The 18,625-nt window shown below is 42.4% G+C and overlaps 3 protein-coding genes across 21 annotated transcripts in view; 1 reads left to right on the top strand and 2 right to left on the bottom strand.

Moving 5' to 3' along the window:
• Nucleotides 1-539: 539 nt before the first annotated feature.
• Nucleotides 540-2,543, bottom strand: LOC619285 (green opsin). Its single transcript, NM_001033712.1, has 5 exons — nucleotides 2,113-2,543; nucleotides 1,810-1,978; nucleotides 1,564-1,729; nucleotides 1,243-1,482; nucleotides 540-1,156 (listed from the first exon to the last, which is right to left on the bottom strand). The coding sequence occupies exons 1-5, from the start codon at nucleotides 2,495-2,497 to the stop codon at nucleotides 1,058-1,060; spliced, it is 1,059 nt and encodes a 352-aa protein (NP_001028884.1). The 5' UTR covers nucleotides 2,498-2,543; the 3' UTR covers nucleotides 540-1,057.
• Nucleotides 2,544-7,627: 5,084 nt separating this feature from the next.
• synprb (synaptoporin b) lies at nucleotides 7,628-11,652 on the bottom strand. The gene is made up of 5 exons (XM_003973352.2): nucleotides 11,330-11,652; nucleotides 10,831-10,955; nucleotides 9,594-9,792; nucleotides 9,298-9,489; nucleotides 7,628-9,222 (listed from the first exon to the last, which is right to left on the bottom strand). Exons 1-5 carry the CDS (start codon nucleotides 11,351-11,353, stop codon nucleotides 8,845-8,847), a joined length of 918 nt encoding a protein of 305 aa, XP_003973401.1. The 5' UTR covers nucleotides 11,354-11,652; the 3' UTR covers nucleotides 7,628-8,844.
• Nucleotides 11,653-17,038: 5,386 nt separating this feature from the next.
• Nucleotides 17,039-18,625, top strand: part of cadpsb (Ca2+-dependent activator protein for secretion b) — a 42,116-nt gene continuing 40,529 nt past the window's right edge. For 4 of the 19 annotated variants that reach the window (XM_029825914.1, XM_029825913.1, XM_029825924.1 and 1 more), the window contains exon 1: nucleotides 17,058-17,715. In XM_029825914.1, the coding sequence (XP_029681774.1) occupies nucleotides 17,383-17,715 (333 nt within the window). In that variant the 5' untranslated portion in view covers nucleotides 17,058-17,382. Of the gene's footprint in view, nucleotides 17,716-18,625 lie in introns of all 19 variants that reach the window. The other 15 variants (XM_029825908.1, XM_029825911.1, XM_029825912.1 and 12 more) reach the window with 8 other exon arrangements.

An 18,625-nucleotide genomic window follows, 5' to 3' on the forward strand; every position in this document is an offset into this window, starting at 1 on the left:
GTCCGCTGCGCTTTATGTATGTTTTAAATACAGATATAGCACCCATAACTGAGACTGCGCCTTTTATTACAGTGTGCCTTATGGTCGTGAAAATATGGTAACTAAAGCATAGACTCGAGGTTTGATTGATTCAAACTTGGGATTTGTTCTTATGCTGTTCTCAAGATAGAAAAATGTTGTCTGGCTGCAATGATTTCATCGCCACCACCTATTCTGATCTTCGACACTCAACAAATCACTCATATAGGTGTTACACTACCTGTTAGCAAAAGAAGATTAGCACACGCCCAGCGTGCTGATCCTCGTTCGTGTCCTACTTATTAGATTTGCTTACCGGTAAGCTAGATTTGGCACGTTCCTCTTGTCTGTGCAGAAGGCCTGCTGACACAAACTTAATGGTTCTCTTGTGGTCTCTACTGGAAGGTCAAAGCTTAACTTCTTGGATATTTGCACAGGCAGCTTTTACGTCAACACTTGACTTTCTCAGCTTGTAAATCAGCTCCAAAGGTTTGAAATAAACTCTCTGAGTCAACAGATTTGATGCATGCATTTATTTCTATGCTACATTTCTTTTTATATTTATATACAATGTTTACAATTTTTAATGACCGACTCAACAAGTGAAAAAAAAAGTTTTACATCGTATATAGTTGCTCATTTTGAAAATATAGTACATAAAGTATTTCCACCGATGTAAGAGAAAAAATAAAATACTGTGGCATTCACACCAGTGTTGGAGGATGAAATTAGTTAAGAGTGACTATGCCAGCAGTATTGGGAAGTTTAAGTGAGCATTCACATACAGAAGATGTGTTTAGCGATGTTAGCGTTATTCTTGAGGATTTTGAAATCATGTGACAAATTCGACAAACGTTTTCCACGAGAGCGTTCAAATAAAAGATTAGAAAATACAGTCCATTGGTTTTGCTCCTGATGACACTGTTCCTTGGGAAGCTTACAGATCCCTGAACTCCATTCATTCCACATCGGTGATTGTTCCAGATCAAAGAGCCAGTAGTAAGGAAAATGTCCAGGCAAAAGAGAAATTTCTCTACATTTAAGACACAGAAGACACCTCTGTCTTGCTGGCAGACACTGAGGTCTCATCATCCACTGCGCCGCCCATTCCAATTGTGCTCAGCATGCAGTTACGGAACTGAAAAAGAGCGCAAGAGACTTATTAATGTGAAGCCTAGCATGCAATTGTGCACCAGAGTTACTGCAGCTTTCAAAGGAGCCAACCTGTTTGTTCAACAGCACATAGATGACGGGATTGTACAGGGCTGAGCTCTTGGCAAAGAAGGCGCAAACAGCTGCTGTTAGGGGATGGAAGGCAGCTCCCTTGTTCATGAAGATCCATGCACTGAAAGTTGCATATGGGGTCCAGGCCATGAGGAAGCCAAAGACCATCAGGATGCACATGCGTGTCACTTCCTTCTGAGCTTTCTGGGTGGACTCTGACTCCTGCTGTTGGGCTGCAGCCTGAACAGATTGAACAAATAAGAGACAATCAATAAAACTGAAGAAGTTGTTTTAAACAGACTAAAGGTGCCTGTGACTTACAGCTTTGACGGTCAACACCAGACTTCCATAAGTGAAGAAGATGGTGATGACAGGAACAAAGAAGTGGCAGGAAAACATGTATATGACATATGATTCATTGTTGTAGCCTGGAGCTAGGGTGTAGTAGTCAGGTCCACAGGAGCACTGCATGCCCTCTGGGAGGTACCTTTGTGGGAATAAAGAGCAGGTCTCTGTTAACCACGGCACCTCGGAACATCTCAGCTTTTCAGTTGACCAGTAACTTACCTGGACCAGCCAAAGAGAGGGGGCGCAGCGCAGGCAAAAGCCATGATCCAAGTGAAAGCGACTCCAACTGCAGCATGAGTGCCAGTGAATTTGAAGCTTCCCATAGGTTTGCAGACAACAACGTACCTTTCGACAGCCAGGACAACAAGTGACCATAAAGCAATTTCACCTGTGGAAAAAAAGAAACAGAAAAACTTCAAAAAGATAGATTTCACTAGCAGGAGGTTATGAAAAGTCAACATTTCACATCATATGAGGGGACCTCCAAAAGCACCATCGAGCTTCTCTCGATTTCTCTCTGACCTCCAAGAGTGGCCATGAATCCCTCGACAGCGCAGGCAGTGGCTCCGAGTATGAAGTAGCCATTGACAGCGGAGGTGATGGTGATGGTAAATCCAAAGGCGCACATGATCAGTCCAGCCACTGCCAGGTTGACCAAGATATAGTTGAGAGGTTGTCGGAGCTTCTTGTTCTGGGCTGTCACCAGCAATGTCAGGCCGTTGATGGGAGTCCCAGTGCAGATCAGGAAGAACATGTAGAGTGCCAGAATCTTGAACATGATGGGATCTGCCAAATAATACTGAGGGTATTCAAAAGGACTTCTAACAATCCCAGTCCTGTTGGACATGGGGATGTAGAAGTTCTTTCCTTCTGTGCCATTGGGCTCAATTCCTCCATCCCAAGCCATCTTCACTGTTGTGTTCTTCTGCTAGGACTTCAAAAGACGTCAGGTGTGCTGATGAATGCCACACTCAGAAAGGCTGACTGGTTTTTATACCCTACTGACAACTCTACTGACAAAATTGGATTATGGTCTTTTGAGGTGATGCTGAAGATAAAGGAGGTCAGGAAGTAATCTACTAAAGATTCAGACACCTAAAGCAATTTGGTCCAATTTGAAAGTCTTGAGGAAATGCAGTAATCCGGGTTACGTTTCCTTAGAGACTTTTAGGTCACTGTCAACATGAAGTGCTGAGGATTGCATTCATATTTTTCAAATGTATTGATTTCAGACTCTATTTGAAGCAATCCAAAAGTTATTTTCTTTAACTCTTTGTATCCACATGTATCCAGTAACTCCTGACTGATTGTGTGCAGGCTCTGTAACTGGATTACCCCTCTCCTGAGCTGATCATGAGGGTAGAGAAACATGTTTCTGCGAAACACAATGTGGAGCCTAATAGTCTGACACAGAAACTGTTCCTTAAAGTTGAATAATATCAGAAAGGAAGCTATGATACGACTAAGCTACAGTTATGTTATCAAACAGTTTATGTTGCTATTAACTAATATAAAGAATCTGAACACTGCATAGATAAATCAGTCTTGTGTGTTGGTGCTCTAACTTTTTGATGTAAGTTTAAATATTGATTTAAATTTTCATTGGCATTAATAACAATATTTTAGAAATATTGTTGGGCAAACGGCAGGGTACACCCATGGACGAATTACCACCTCATTGAAGAGCCCTATGTGAGCGTTTGGAGATATGGTACCTTGCTCAAGGGCACCTCAGTAGTGCTGTGAAAGTGTTCTGGTCCCTCTCCTGCTTGCAGCACACCTTCCTGTTTGCCTTTGATGGTGTGCTGAAAACCCTCTCAACCCAGATTAAGATACCACTGCCCCCTTGATTAACATGATTAACAGTGTTGCACCTAAAGTTGGAATAAAATATATTTTATTTTTACCTCTTCTTATTAAATGATTATGACAACAGAATGTATTTTTATGATAAAGTGCATAAATCCTTAAACATTAAAATAATGACGTATAAAACATGGGAATGATGTGTCTGAAAAAAAGATTATTCCACTTTGATGGGTGACAGTGTATTTAAAGCTTTTTTAATCCAAATTTTTAGTTCAGCAGGTGACACAGGTTGTTTGACCTCTCGCCATACAAAAAGAACAGCTAATTAGCTTTGACTTTACTAATTTGCTTACATTCAGAAGGTGTTTGCGATGACGCTTTCATTGCTTACTTTATTGGAATTAAAGGATGTGGAATTAATTGTAGACAATAATGCAATTAACAGGCCTGTTTACCTCACTGATCCTGAACAGTGACTTTGTTAATGTAGTCCTCCTTTAGTCAATTAAGTGATGGGTTTTGCTTTTATCCACATTGCCCATCCTCTAACTAGAAATAGTGTCTTGGGCAGGTCTGTGTAGGCTTACTGTGAGGAGCATACTGCAGATTTCTGCATGAATTTCTACAGCTTAGTTTGGACTGAAGAAGAGCTTTGGATTCTCTCCTTCCACCTCTAGATGAACCAGGCATTGACAGGCCAGTTGACATGGAGGTAAACTACAAATTACAATCAGTCTCTGTGGCATTGTAGTCTGAGTGGATGAATGAGAGTTGGTTCACATCATAGTCTTTAGATTATTTTGCGCTAAACCATATGGTCATCTGACTGTTGTCTCATTCTGGATGCTACAGTTTGCAGTGAACTTTAAACTATTCAGAAATGAAGAAGCCTTCTGGATAGAAGGCGAAATGTCTTCAAAAGAGAAGAAAAACAGTCCAGTTGACACAGAAAACTACCTTGTTTAAACTATTCAGCACATGGAATAGTTATTATGCATGAATTTCACATTACGCATATGATTATATTAAAACAACTCATGGCGATACTAGCAGAAAAAGTTATGAGATTATTCTAAAATGTAGAAGTTACTATAAATGTAATTAATCTTTACTTTAACTTGTGCCTTTCGATTCACATAAATGGTTCATTTTTAAACTGTACTTGTTTTCTTTCCTTTAGAACTTATAGCACTAATTTGCCTTTTAAATCTTTTAAAGGTGACTCATGTATCTTGCTATATGTTTGCTGGTTATTTGTTTCTGTACGTATCGGCCGGCTCATGTGCATTAAAAAAGTAATTCTAAAAATTCGTTGGCCTTTTTGATGAGTTGTCAGACTCGGTTAACTTGGTTTTGTTTCAAGTAGAAATATCCTGCGATAAATATTGGAGAAAAAACTGCAGTAGAGGATGATGATGGTCCTGTTGTGACCATGAGTAAAAGAGAAGAAGCAGTGTTTATAGAGGGTGAGTAATGCAATGACTGGCTGAAAACCTTAAAAATTGTTGTTCATTAGAAGGATATGTGTTAGATTAAGTTGAAAATAAAATTGCATTATTTTTATTGTAGATTTTTATTTTTTTACCTATATTTGTTATTTAAGGAAACTGGTAAATAGCTCGAGAAGAACAAAAAAAAAACCTTATCTGTACTTGAATACTTTTTCATATCTTTAATAAAATGTGATTAAAATAAATAAATAAATAAATAAATAAGTTCACATTTGAAATGTGTTACATGAATTGACCGGCTGTGCTTTTTTTAATTAACAATTTGGCTTGAGTTGTGTGCTTCCTGTCAATCCTCTCCTAATCTCATTATCCTAGTTGCATGACAAACTCACTAAGATATAAAACACCACCTCAATCAGCATTAAGAAGACTGGGTGGAATTAAGAATAATCAGAAAAGTAAATGTAATTGTCCCACTTGGCAGACATCTCTATGTTCATGCTTGTGAGTTTTCATGTTCTTCATCCTGACATAAGGGCAGAAACTCCAACAATGTCTGACCTTTGTCCTAGTTAGGCATTCTGGGTTGGAACATGTGTTCTTTGGATTCATCGTCTTCTAAGTGGTCAATGTCACTATCATATCACCTATCAGTGACAATTCGTCATCACCAGAGTGTCTGATAGTCAAAATACAGAATGAAATGACAACAATGTGGATCCTCTCTGTTTTGCATGAGCACCATATGCTCCTTTCACTCATCCTTTAAGGAAAGTTGTCTTTACCCAGTATAATACACTGTTCAGCCAATTATCTATGAGCTTCTGCAGTGTTTCTTTTTTTGTTGTGAAATTCAAATTAGGTTTTGGTTTGATTGGGTAACAAAATCTAACGATTTTTTTCATTCCAATTCCACCCACCTATTAATGTGGAAATAAATGTATTTTCTGGGAAAAAAATAAAGAACCACACTGACACTTCTTCCATCTGGGTGAATAAACCAAACTTTTTGACCTTCTGGGAATAATATTTGTATGTATTATGTAAATTACACATGATCAATTTATTGAATTATATGCAGACACATGTGGTAATTATTGTATTACAGCTCTACCAGTGACCGCCTCTATGTCTTTATAAAAAAAGAAAACAAAATAAATGCAAGACTAAAAAGAAATACCCTGGATGCTTTCATTCAACACTGAACTGTAGATGCTGACTGAATTATGTTTTAATAAACAGTTTTCCCAGCTTGTTAGAAACCCTTTAAAAATTCATTATGACTTCCAATTGCTCTGAAACATTGGGAATAATAAGAATGAAAACCATCTAATGTGCAAAACACTTTTGTGTCCAAAAGTCTAATCCTGTAATTCCATGTGGATCCCCCAGTGTCCTGTATTTAAGGAGGCCTCGTGAATTGGTGGTCATTGTCACAGATTACATTACATTACAACTGTTAAGTTACGCAAATAAAAGTGTTATAGACAATCTAACAGGTAAAATACACTTAGATGTTAATAAAGGCTTTTATAAATACATAATTGAAATAAATTATCTTTTTTCAAAACAATTACCAGAATAACCAGGACATTCTTTATGCCTTGTTTTATGAATTATTTATTTGCATAAATTGAATAAAAAGATTGAAGCCATTTTTATTGTCTGCAAATGCTTCTGTGTGACTAAAACATAAAGAGTGTTTAACTTTTTAGTTGCACGTGCTGCAAGTTCTTGCAGGATGGTAAAAACAAACAACATGAAATCCTATAAAGCAAATGTGGGAATAAAATATACCGTAATCATTGGAGAAAACATTATTTACAAAGCAAAGATATAAAAAAGAAATCTTACAATAATGTTTCTGCTGAGTGAACCAACACAAGGAATTATTGCCTTCAGTATATTTTGTGTTACATTTAATGTTATTTCTCAATAGTTCTAAACACAAATGAGTGATTTTTTCTTTATTTTTCACATGCGCTTTATATTGATGGAGGTTGTGTGAGAACGGACAGGATGATGTTGCCCCCTGCAGGTCTGCATAAGAATATAAAACACGTCTGCATCACTTGCAGCATATTTCACAGACTTCTTCAGTTGGAATAAAAGACAAAAATCTGCACATGTTACAAATCGGTGCATAACATCTGTTTAATTACATACATATATACCCATCTCCCACCCAGTATTGTGTCTCATGATGTGAAACTGCTTATTTTCGCTTGGTAACCTGACTCTAAGTGTGACATTTTGGGCTCCTGCACTGTAATTTTCTTCATGGAGGATGCTCTGGACAGCTGCATCTATTTAGCATCTGTTAGGGGCCAGCAAAGACAAATGTGGCCTCTCTTTTTTCTAATTGAAGGGTACGGTTGCACACACTGGTCTAAACCAGAAGATGTTGTGAAGAGCGCAGGATAAAATTCACAGCATTAAAACACACAATCTTCAAGCTGGCGCCAAGTCTTTTGTCTTCTAAAGGCATTTATGCAGATATCTAGAGAAAAGTAGAGTAGAATCACACAGAAGGGGGTGTTTTGATTTTATATATCCTGCTAATGACAAGCAAACAGCTGCAGTTCCCTTTTAATCAGGGTTAAACATTGATCAACACACATTATTGCAGAAAGTTTCATTCTATCTTACTAAAGCAATCTGTCACCTTGTGAAATTTTCATGATTTCATACAAATTTTGAGTCAGTATGTATTTTTTGAATTAATGTGTACTTAAAATGGATATATAAGCTTTAATATTAATCAGAGTAACACAAAATCCATGTTTCAAATATAATTTAAATGGCAACACACAGAGTGGATTCACATCAGTTTACAGTTTACTGTATAAGTATAATGACTTTAAGGCTTAGTATTCAAAGATGATAGTATAAATGACCAGTTGTAGTTTGACATTACAAGTGTTGAAAGAACTCATGAATAAATAGCTTCAGCCCAAGCTTGTTCTTATTTTATTTTGATAAGGTTATTAAATGACTCAATGAATAAGCAATAAAAAATCTTAGAATCTATAAATACATTTATGATGTATTTGATTCTGTCCTGTGTGTCCAGTTCCTTTTCTGTCTCTCAGCAGGAGGTGTCCCCATATGAGCCCCTTATTGTTTGTTCAGGGGCCAGGCCCCGGGTTTGTGTAAAGACTCCGGAGACGATCTTGATTGTAAGAGACACTGTATTAATAAAGTTGAATTGAATTTTCACTTATAGGATTTCCAGTAAAGCAGACAGAAGAGGCCCACAACATCTTTCACCAAATATAGAAATATAAAACATTTGTTACACTGTACAACATCAAGAAATCATCACTGATCATGAAAGGAAGAAACATAAATGTTCCCACTGAACTATCAACTAATTTTTTCCAAGGAAACACACCACATTATGCTTTATATCTGTATATAATCTAACTTTTATTGCATTTTTGTTCATCTTAAGGCTCCTGCAGAAAACCTAGATTGCAAATAAAGTTTAATTGAAGTAGATCTAACTCTAGATCGAGATTATAATCACAACAAAAACATGTTTATGCTGTATTTGATAAAGCAATATTCAAAGCATACTGTCTAATATTTATGTCATGAACATTTTCTATATGACTTGAAGGAGGCCAAAATCAAGTTATATTGTAGATGTAGTCCTGATCTGCCTCTGAAAATAGGGTTCTGCTTAATCTGACTTATTTTATTGCACAAAAAAGGTTTAATCTAAATAAACATTAAATGAATATAGTGCACACATGTGAGTAAATAGTTACTTTTACTGGAATTTATGTTTTATGAATGACTTTACTTTTTGCAGGTTTGATACTTTCATACATCTATTGATTTTAAAGAACAACTTTTCATACACAAGTCACACAAACACACACACACACAAATATTTACAGTATAATTATTAATAACATGAGCTGTTGGAAAGAGGAATGTCCATTATCTGAAAATGTTTTCCTAATATTTCAACACCAAAAACCCCAAATTACATCTCATTGACAAATATCATCGGCCCCTGAAGAGCCGCCGACTTCTCCCTGTTAAAATGGTCAGGCTTGCCGAGGTACGTCTGCGGTAGGCTCAGGCTTAATTGCGGCTGTTTGAAGCTGCCCTGTCGATGAGCCTTCTGGTCACCACCCCCCCTGGCCTGATTGAAACTGTTTTGTCTGATCAGCTGCGGGCCCTCACTCTCCTCAGGCAGGTCGAAGCTGCTCTCACTGTAGAGTCGCTGCCGCATCTCGCTGGAGCGTTTCCCGGAGGCGGTCCTGGTGGGGTATCTCTGACCCGTCTTGTACCAGCCCGTCTCTTTGAAGATGAACCAGATGTTCCCGACCCAGAGCACAACGTTCACAAATCCAAAGACCTGCAGAGAGATGGGAAAGTGGACAGAAGTGAGCGGGTTGTGCGCGTGTGGGTTGCTCACGGATGAAAGACCCACCACAGATGAGTTCAGACGAGACCAGTGAGGCTCCTGGGTCACTGCGCATCTGTTCTCTGGAGCTCTGCAGGCTGAGATGAGCAGGAGTATTTCTGTGGGGTTTGTGGCTGACTTGATGTCAGAAAGAGCTTTAGCCCAGCAGCAACTGCTGACCAACCACATGAAGGAGAAAACGAGTGTGACGAGAAAATCCTGCGCAGGACAAAAAGAGAGCAAGGACGTTATAGACAGAAAACCAAAAAATGTTTTAAAACACTTCAACTGAGTTTTTTTGTGGAAGGTTTGTGCTGACTGACCACTAGGGGCCCTCTGTTGTTCCTCAGGTACTTGTTCTGGTAGAAAACGTACACAACAGTTGCCAGCAGCGAGTACAAGAAAGCAAAAACACCCACAGTCAGGAAAAAACGTGCAGCTGAGGAAAAGTCACCATCCAGGAAAAGAACCTCATCCCTCTTGGACTCGCAGCGAGGAGCTTTGAAATGCACTTCCTCTAATCTACACAGGCAGAAAGAGGAATGGAAGAAAAGAAAGTTCTTGTGAGGTTAACAGCAACGCTGACGCGGCCGATAAAGCAGCCGAGAGCAAAGACGTCCACAGTTTGTCTGCAGTGAATTGTCAGAGCACACATCTCACTGGCAAAATGTTAACATTGTCTATGGTCCTCACACTTTCAAATGGCTCTTGAAAGATTCCGATTCTGAGGTCCAGGTTTCATGGTCAGTGGTTTGATGATGATGGTTACGGCAAAGTCAGGGCAAAGTCCAGGCAGTACATTGTCTCACAAAGATAGAAAAACAAGTGTGTGCGTGCGCGTGTGTATGTGTGTGCGTGCACGCTAACACAGACACACCAGTTTTTAGTGTTGAACTGTTAATTAGACACTTGGCTATCACTGATGCTGCCTCTGAGGCATGTTTGGGAGTCTGGAGGTGGTTGATAGTCCTGGCATGCTGCTGCGCCGTCGCACCAGTGACCGTTCGCATTGACAGGGCAGCTGTCGGGCTTCGCGACATCAGCGCCAGTCCCAGCCTACCCTCAAAGGTGCCTGATGGTGTAATTTTGTGTAAATGGCACTTAGTTTGCTGGAAATAGAGAGGAGGCTGCTGAACTGAGTCACAGTGTTCTCATCGTCATGACATCTCACTTGTGTTTATACAGCCCAAAGTCCCAGATGGTCCTCAGTACATGCATGTGCGCAGGAGGCAGAAGAGGAAGGAGACAGTATCAAATTGCACATGCAGTTATGGTTTAAGATTACATCGGAGAGGAATTCAGGTAGGATGGATGCTGGGAAATGTTTAACGCAGATCGGAGGTCGGTCTGGATGAAAGTCTCTTCACTAACATTTTGAAAAGGACAAATCATGAGAGAGAGAAATAAAAACGTCAAAGAGTGAAAACGACTGCAGGAAGAGCACTCTGTCAGGGTTACTATTTTAATCCTGTCATTTTGAGAGGATAGCAAGAAAGATGTGGCACAAACATGCTGTATGCTGAGACAGCTTTGGGTGTCGGCTATGAGAAGTGCCTTTACCTGAAGGGGTAACTAAAGTCAATGTTGATGCTGTGGTTGCTGTCCCTCCGGTCTGCACAGTCCACTTTAACCTGCACCTGTCCATAGTAACCCCCACATGTTGCAAAGGCACAAATGGCAAAAATCTGTTGGAGAACAAACATTGGGCAGATGAAAACACTGAATAATATATACACATCAATAACAGACAGAGGCTTATAATTGGCATAAAAAACAAAACCTGAATAATTCAATGCTCAGGAGCCAGCCAACAGTGCTGCTGACTGTGTGCTGCAGGGTAGTCCCAGCAGCACATCCAAAGCTCTAATGCTCTCCAAAAGCGATCATTTCTTTTATTTGATACCGGATCTAAACTGGATCGAGGCATCAAAATAACGGCAAATGTTTTAGTTCACGTTCTGTAAGTAACAGTAGAATGTGCAGGTGGAAAAATTAGAAATGGAAAAAAAAGTGCAACGAACAGAAGGATAAAGACCTGACAACATAACATGATACTCACCGGAGCAAATATGACCATACACATTTAAAATAATCACAGATCTGGAGTCCAGTTCCGCGCGGTGTCGAGTTTTCATCAGGTTAAAACGGCAGTGATGTAGATGGGGGGAAAAAGGAGTGACTGTTTCCAGCAGAGGGGAGGGCTGACAGCAGATATCTGCTCCGGGGTGGAGTCTAGAAAAAATGTGTTTCAAGTATGGCAATCAGCTAATAAAAATGTTTCTAAATGTAAACAACCTTTACATTTATATAAGTGACGATGATGCTGTCAATATCTTTGCAGCAAAACCAGTTTTGGGGGATTTTGAGGGATTCTGGACTGATGACAATCTTGTTGTTTTTTTTTTTTAATGTAAAGCTAAATCAAATCTGAGACATAGGAAAAAAAAATACTACTGGTTGACAGTGATCCAGGTGGAGGAAGATGGAGGTTTAAGTGTGTTGCCCCAAATAAGGGTTTCCATCACTGGGGAGAAGCCAAGTTTATTGCTGCAGCCAGTGAATTTGATCTGGCTATTTCCAGATGTCAGAGGTGTGATTCAATTCCTGATCAGGTCTGTCTCTGATGGAACATCAGTGGGATGGTGGAGGCGAAGGACCCATTGGGAGCCATCAGGACCGCTGCTGCTGTACCAAACTCAACAACGGATACAGGAGTGAATGACAATATCACCAACTTGAAACTTAACATCGGTGAAGAGAAACAATTTGGTTTTCTAATGAGAACAATGAGGAAACTTTACTCACTGTGAGGTGGCGCTAACATACGATAGACTTTGCTGCCCCCTTTTGTTCACTTGTCGCTATTACAGATTACTTAATTTATTTTTGTTTGAATTTCTATTTTGACTTTAACTATCGATAAAGTGCAGAGTATATCTATTCATATTAAACATAATAAGTACAATTATTAACGTTTTTTGTTATTTAAAAAAACGTTAATAATGCAAGAACAAAAACGTGCATGCTTCAACTCAAATTACAGATTAGGAGAGTTGCAACAATTATCTACAAATGCAAAAATTTCCTTTTTTATTATTAAATTTATCTGCACAGGGACTGGGGAAGCCTTGCAGTTGATCCTGACATTCACGCCATCAGGTTTAGTGCTCTTGTTTGACCAACAGGAGGCGCTACTCACCGCAGCTGGTTGACTGAGAGGAAACTGGAACAGCACCGAGGAGCTTTTATTATCTTTTGGATAAACAGCTGTTTTCTTCCTGCAAAAGCAACTTAGAGGCTATATCTCCTGATTATGTCACTTAAAAACATTAAAACCATTACAGTTCTGATTGTTCATAAGTTACAGTCAATGAAATCAATGTGCTGCTCCAGCAGCTGGAGATGTTTTATTTTCCTCCCTCCTCATATTGAAGTGGAGAGCTCCAGCCTCTTGCTGCATTATTAATGAATCTTTTCCTAGCATCATTCCCTCTCCACCCTGAATCTGGGAAAGCAAGACATGAGCATGAATCTGCTCTGTTTTAAGGTCTCTATTAATCTTTTACAATTGTTGTAAATTCAATACTTGAACTGTTACTGTATTGTACTTTCTTTTCTCTGGTGGATGATTTCCTTTTGTGATCTTCAAGATTCCAATATGAAGGAATCATAATGAGGTGTTTTTGTTCCATGAAATGTCACAACAGATGCATTCATTAAATCAAGAGCTTTCCTCTCAATAACGCAGAGATACGTGTTTGTATTATGAATGGAAAACACATTCGCACATAAAAAAAATGAGTATGAGTGTTATTTTAAACCTTTGTGACCTCAACTCTGCCTGAAAAATCAATATCAAACATAATATATTTCAGATATTATCTGTAATCTGATTACAGTGTTTTAGGGCAGAAAAAGCTCTCCTGCCTTCCTTCACTCACATAAAAAGCTACAGACCATCAGCTCCAGCACCGGGATGTAAACACACTCCGGCTGCAGCCATTAACAGTCATCACTCAGTGTTTGCTGGATGTGACGCCCTCTCTGCAAACAGCCTTAGCAGCCACGCTGACACTGACCTTATTCCATCAATCTCACTTTAAACACGCTCCAGATATTTAAATATTTCAAACAGATCCTCGGCGGACTCCACGGGAGCGCTGAGCTACCCGCTGAGTTTGTAGAATGTGCTGCGTTCACATCCCAAACCCACAATGCTTTTCTAACCCGCTGCAGCTGTGGACGAGCTTCACCTCTTCCATAATTAAAAAAAGAAAAATGCACATGTAGCACATGACTCCTCCCTGACACCCAGAACGCGTCCTGGTTAAACTAGCAATGTTGTGAGCATCCACTAAAGAGGAGTGATGTCAGGAACTCCTCTCATACACACACGTGTTCCACTGCCTGCCTCGTCGGCGGGTGATTCCCGCGTGCTGCCTGCATTCATGGCACACGTGACGGTCTGTAACAGAGGACCACGGAGCGTGGCGCGGGCCTTGCTGCAGGATCCTCCAACAGTCTGCTGTGTGTAGTTGTTTTGGAAGAGGTCAGGCGGGTCACCCCCTGATCAGAGGAGTGGCGGCTTGGGCCCCGCCCCCTGTGGAGGGCATGGCAGTGTGTACGTGGGCGGGTTATTGAGCGTCGGCGTGCTTGGACGGGTAGATATATGAACTATTCTGCACAAATATAAGTGATATCACCGGCTGAGGCACCTTTGAATGACAACTCACGTTAATAATTGATGTTTAGGGTCACCAGGGGTTCACGAGATCCACCCCGTTCCCCGCCATTCATAATTGACTACACGGTAAAGTAGTTTTTATGGTGCTGTGATTTCCACCTTCTTCCAATTTCCTTTATGATCCAACAGTACCTTTCTGCGCCTGGTTACATAATGCATGAAGAAATGTCCTGGAGTGACAAATGAGAATGTGGTGTAATAACACCTTGAATGACCTTATCATTGATGTTTTGTTCATTGCCTTCATCGGCCTCTCACATGGAAGGCTCTAAACACATACTCTGTTGACAGGACAACTGGCAGTATTTGACAAGCTGGGAGCAACTCCCAGCATTACTGTACAAAAGACACAGTGGGGACTGTCTTGAAATGTAAATGGGTTTTCCTGAGAGCGGAACGTCTCACCTGTCACCTGAAAACCATGAATTTAGGCTCGTGTTGTGACTCCCTGCTCATTTTCTCTGCTGCTGCTGATTAAAAAAGAAGAAAGCCGAAAAAATATTTGACTTTCCCTCATCTGGGAAATCCAAAGAAAACTCAAAATTAGGGATGGCTCCGGTGAACCTCGCTCCCTTCTGTGCACCGTCGCTCTGAGGCTGCGGCGAGCAGCGATTAATCTTGTTAACTGCAGATTCAAGCCCAGGATGCGTTCCTTAAATCAAAAAACACGCTGTTTAACGGTCCTAGAATGGGAACAGAACTTGTGCAGCAGCAGCCTGAAGAACATCAACATTTAATGCGTACACCCAGGGCAGAGAACATCAGTCAATTATTAATGTTTAAAAGGTTCCCCAGCTCTGACTGAGGTTAATGCAGGACCAAAGGCTCTGAATAGATCGCTGTTGCAGTGGAACGTTGAGAATCTGACAAATTGATGAACGCGGGAGAAATCTCTGTCGGCCCAAACTGCAAAATCACTTTTCATTTCAAAGTCTCGGGGCAACAGGAGAGCCAGCGGCGGCCCCAAATGGAGATAAGGGCTCCTTGAAAGCAAAGCTACCTGCAGGGAATTTACCGTGTGCTCAACATATGGAGCAGCAGCTATATGGCGGCTGTCGGATTGAATTTACTCTGAGAGGTGAAGCCGGCATGCGGCTACGTGCGCTGGCTTTTAAAGTCTGGGCTGTGATGTTAGGGGAGGGGAAGGTGAGCATAATGGGGGCCAAAAGGGGTCGATGCAAGGGTTCAAAGAGCAAAATTAGAGGAAAATGCAGAACCTGGCCCTGAAACAATGAGCAGACGGCTGCTTGGGGGAGCGGAACTTGAGGGTTTTATCCTAGTTTGGTCTAAAGGTTCTTCTGAGGAACCTGGCTCACCTCTGCTGCTGGTGGATCCTCCTAGAAGCACCAGGATTCACTGACACTCTGAGGAACCGCTGTGGCTCCCGCACGTTTGCCAGTGCTCGAACCTCGACACGTCCGGTGTGATCATTGGGGTATCGACGTGTTCTGAGAGAGACGGAGAGATTTCTCTCTCCAAAGGATGACTCAGCAGGACCACTTCGGCTCGTTGTCTCTCGTCCTGGAACCCTTGAAGCTCACACCTCCGTGTTTAAAAATATCCTCCACCGCATCGCTAGCATTGATCGCGTCTAATTAAAGATGAAATTACGCGCCAATCAATGGCACTCTGGATTTAGACTGGACCAGGTCTCTTTGCTGCGTGCACTGGCCTAAAAAGGAACAACTTTTATCAATAAGAGCTTTAACTGGGAAACTGAGGGGGCTGGATCTCAGTCATCCAGGTTTCTTTCCTCTTTGCTTTACCTTTCTGACCTTGCGCTACGGGTTGTTTTTTTTTTGATTGACAACTGCTCAGTGATTAGTTGATATGCGTATAAATGGACGCAAGTCAATAAGAAGGACACTGATGTTTCCTGACCCGTGAAGACAAAACACATGCAAACATGATCAACGCACAGAACATTCAGTCCGTCGAGTGTTTCTTGGACACTGGACTCTGCTTAATCACTGTTACATCCTGGACCGTTTAAACGGAGGAAAATGTCTGCGGCCCCTCATGCCCGAGAACTGTATTAAGAGATTTGTTATCTGTGTTTTAATATCAGGATGGTGCTCTGTGTCCTCTGGGGTTATTTGAAATGGCAGGCTGAACAAAGATACTGTCTGTGTGACTCATTTTGATAGAAATCACACATTTGACCCTGTCAACCTCAATTTGGGGCCGTTTTAAATGTGTAATGACACAGATATTTTTCCCAAATATGCCTCAGCGGTAATGTCTGACAAATGGCCAAGCAAGTGCAGTCATTCTGGGAACCTTTCCAGCCTGTCCCTTAGTTTTTATTGTTTAAAACAACTCCTTTTTGTGCAATGCGTACATTTTCTCCTATTTGTGTATCTGCTGCATGGTGACAGACAAGAATCGGTGAAGCACCGAGAGCCAAGAGTTTGATGTAAAATATATTTAAGTATTTGCTTTGAGAAGATGCCCATCTGCTGTTGTATTCATCATCTCGAAAGAGACCGTCTAGTAGGCTGTCATGAGAAATTGAGCCAGACACCTGACTGAATCGGGTCGGATTAATAAATTCCTTTTCAGGATTCCTCTATGAAAAGCTTGCGTGGCTGCGGGGCAATTCAATTTCCTGAGAGAGAAGCCACGCACTGCAAAAAATCAATGTCTCCAACAGGAGCCAACAGGCAGGCAGCGAGCAGCCCAGCCTTTCTGGTCACCCCACCCGCCCCTCCACCACACGGGAGTCGTTCTGGAACTCTGCCGCCTCCTAATCTGCCGCCGGTGCTTGCGAACTCCACAATGTTCCCCATTTCACTGGCAGAATCAGAGAGATCCAGTGGCAGCCATCTTAGGTGCACCACTGCAGGACGTTAGGGGACCAGAAAGGACAGATCAAGGCGCGTCCTCCCCTCGGTGGTGACTCTGCGTTCAGGACCGCGGCCAGCTCCCCGCGCCTGCGTCCGCCGCCCGGGAGAGGCCATCGCTCGCTTCCATCGAAAGAAGGAAGGGGGGGGGGGAAAAGAAAAGCCACTCTCCTCCCTCTCATCTGTACAATAAAGCTCCCCTACTACTCCTCCCCTCCGTTTCCTTTCAGCTCCCCCCTCTCACATCCGCAGCAGCGACTGGCCAATAAAATCGAGAAAAGACGTAAGCGTCGACGAGCGCTCGGCGCAGGCGGAGAAGGCTCAGTGTGGAGCAACATCCTCCTCCAGCTCCCATCGCACCGCTGACATCTCACCCTGCTCAGCGACCACCACCGCGGCCTGAGTACCTGTCTCCTGGTACTACCTGGCGCACTCCACATGCATTTTTGACCCGCATCAAACGGCCGAAGAATAAAGCACCGCGTTCAGTTGCAATCCGGCGAGGCGCGCTACGCATAGACCAAGATGTTGGACCCGTCGTCCAGCGAGGAGGAATCTGATGGGATAGTGGAGGAGGAGTGCAAAGAGACGATGGCACCCCAGGCCGGATCCCGCATCTCCCCGAGCAGGACCAGCGAGAGCGCGGGCGGACTGGCGCCCAGCAGCAGCCGCAGCAGCGCCCGTCCGAACAGCCCGAGCCCGTCCGCCGCCAGCGAGGAGAAAGAGGACCTGGAGAAGCTCCACAGGGACGAAGAGGATCGCAAAAAGAAGCTGCAGTTGTATGTTTTTGTCATGCGGTGCATCGCATACCCCTTCAACGCGAAGCAGCCCACGGACATGGCCCGGCGACAGCAGAAGGTAAGAAGGGGCCTTCGGCTGCAGACGCACGTAAAAACCACGCTTACGAAAAGCCTCCTTACACACCGATGCTGTCATTGATGACCTACATAAGGTAGAGAGCACGGATCGTGCGCGTGTGTGTGTGTGCGCGCGCGTGTGTATCCTGTAGCGCACCGACACACAATCTCACTGCCATTCACTTGTTTTCAGCCTCTCGTTTTTGACGCAAATGTGGTTTCATAAGCCCGCAAAAATGCTCCGGGCTCCGGGTGGTTAAAGGACTCCTTGTACCGCAATGCATTCTGGGGGCTGTCCATATTCCACCAAGCCCGTTAACTGAAAGGGCGTCTGAGGCTTTCTGCTTAATATTCGCCCATAATCTGTCTCTGTGTGTTGCTGATAAAACCCAACACGTTTGCGCAATCACTTACCCTTCAATTTACGCCCCCTCCAAGGTGACTTTTTCGCCACCGACTTCTTTAAGAGGGTCTTAATGGCCTTTCTCCCCTGCAGATGGGCCGTCTTCCTGTCCTGCAATAAATTAACTGGATTACAGGAGTTCTGAGACCGTTCCGAGGGTGCTGAAGGCCCAGACTGCGTTCCCAGTTTTCGTTACTGGTTTTGTGCGGCGGCTGTGGTGCCTCGCTGATATTGAAACCAGTTTTGGAGCACGAGTCCTCAGGGTCAAAGTCACCACTCCCTATTGGACTCAGAGCAGAGGTGGCGGCTCTTGTTGTCCTTGAATATTTGCCTTTTGTTTAGACGCAGATCACCTCTGTTTGTACATGGCAGTGCGCATTTGCACCGGGACGACATCGATCACATGGCTCAACAGCACCGGGGCAGCAGTTTGTCGGGTTGAAGTTGCTCATGCTGCTTGCGGACCCACCTAAAATCCACTCTGTGACCCGACGTTCTTTACAAATCC

Source organism: Takifugu rubripes, chromosome 19 (genome assembly GCF_901000725.2).
Source record: "Takifugu rubripes chromosome 19, fTakRub1.2, whole genome shotgun sequence".
NCBI classification, from domain to species: Eukaryota; Metazoa; Chordata; class Actinopteri; order Tetraodontiformes; family Tetraodontidae; genus Takifugu; species Takifugu rubripes.

What these genes read in the sequence shown, in the direction of transcription:
- LOC619285 (NM_001033712.1), bottom strand. Translation starts at nt 2,497, where the DNA reads ATGGCTTGGGATGGAGGAATTGAGCCCAATGGCACAGAAGGAAAGAAC. An exon ending in ATTCATGGCCACTCTTGGAG is followed by an intron (nt 1,979 to 2,112) that starts GTCAGAGAGAAA and finishes TTTTTTCCACAG; the next exon opens with GTGAAATTGCTTTATGGTCA. An exon ending in TGGTGTTGACCGTCAAAGCT is followed by an intron (nt 1,483 to 1,563) that starts GTAAGTCACAGG and finishes CAATCTGTTCAG; the next exon opens with GCTGCAGCCCAACAGCAGGA.
- synprb (XM_003973352.2), bottom strand. Translation starts at nt 11,353, where the DNA reads ATGTGTATGGTCATATTTGCTCCG. An exon ending in GACTTTAGTTACCCCTTCAG is followed by an intron (nt 9,793 to 10,830) that starts GTAAAGGCACTT and finishes CTGCCTGTGTAG; the next exon opens with ATTAGAGGAAGTGCATTTCA. An exon ending in ACAACAGAGGGCCCCTAGTG is followed by an intron (nt 9,490 to 9,593) that starts GTCAGTCAGCAC and finishes TGTCCTGCGCAG; the next exon opens with GATTTTCTCGTCACACTCGT.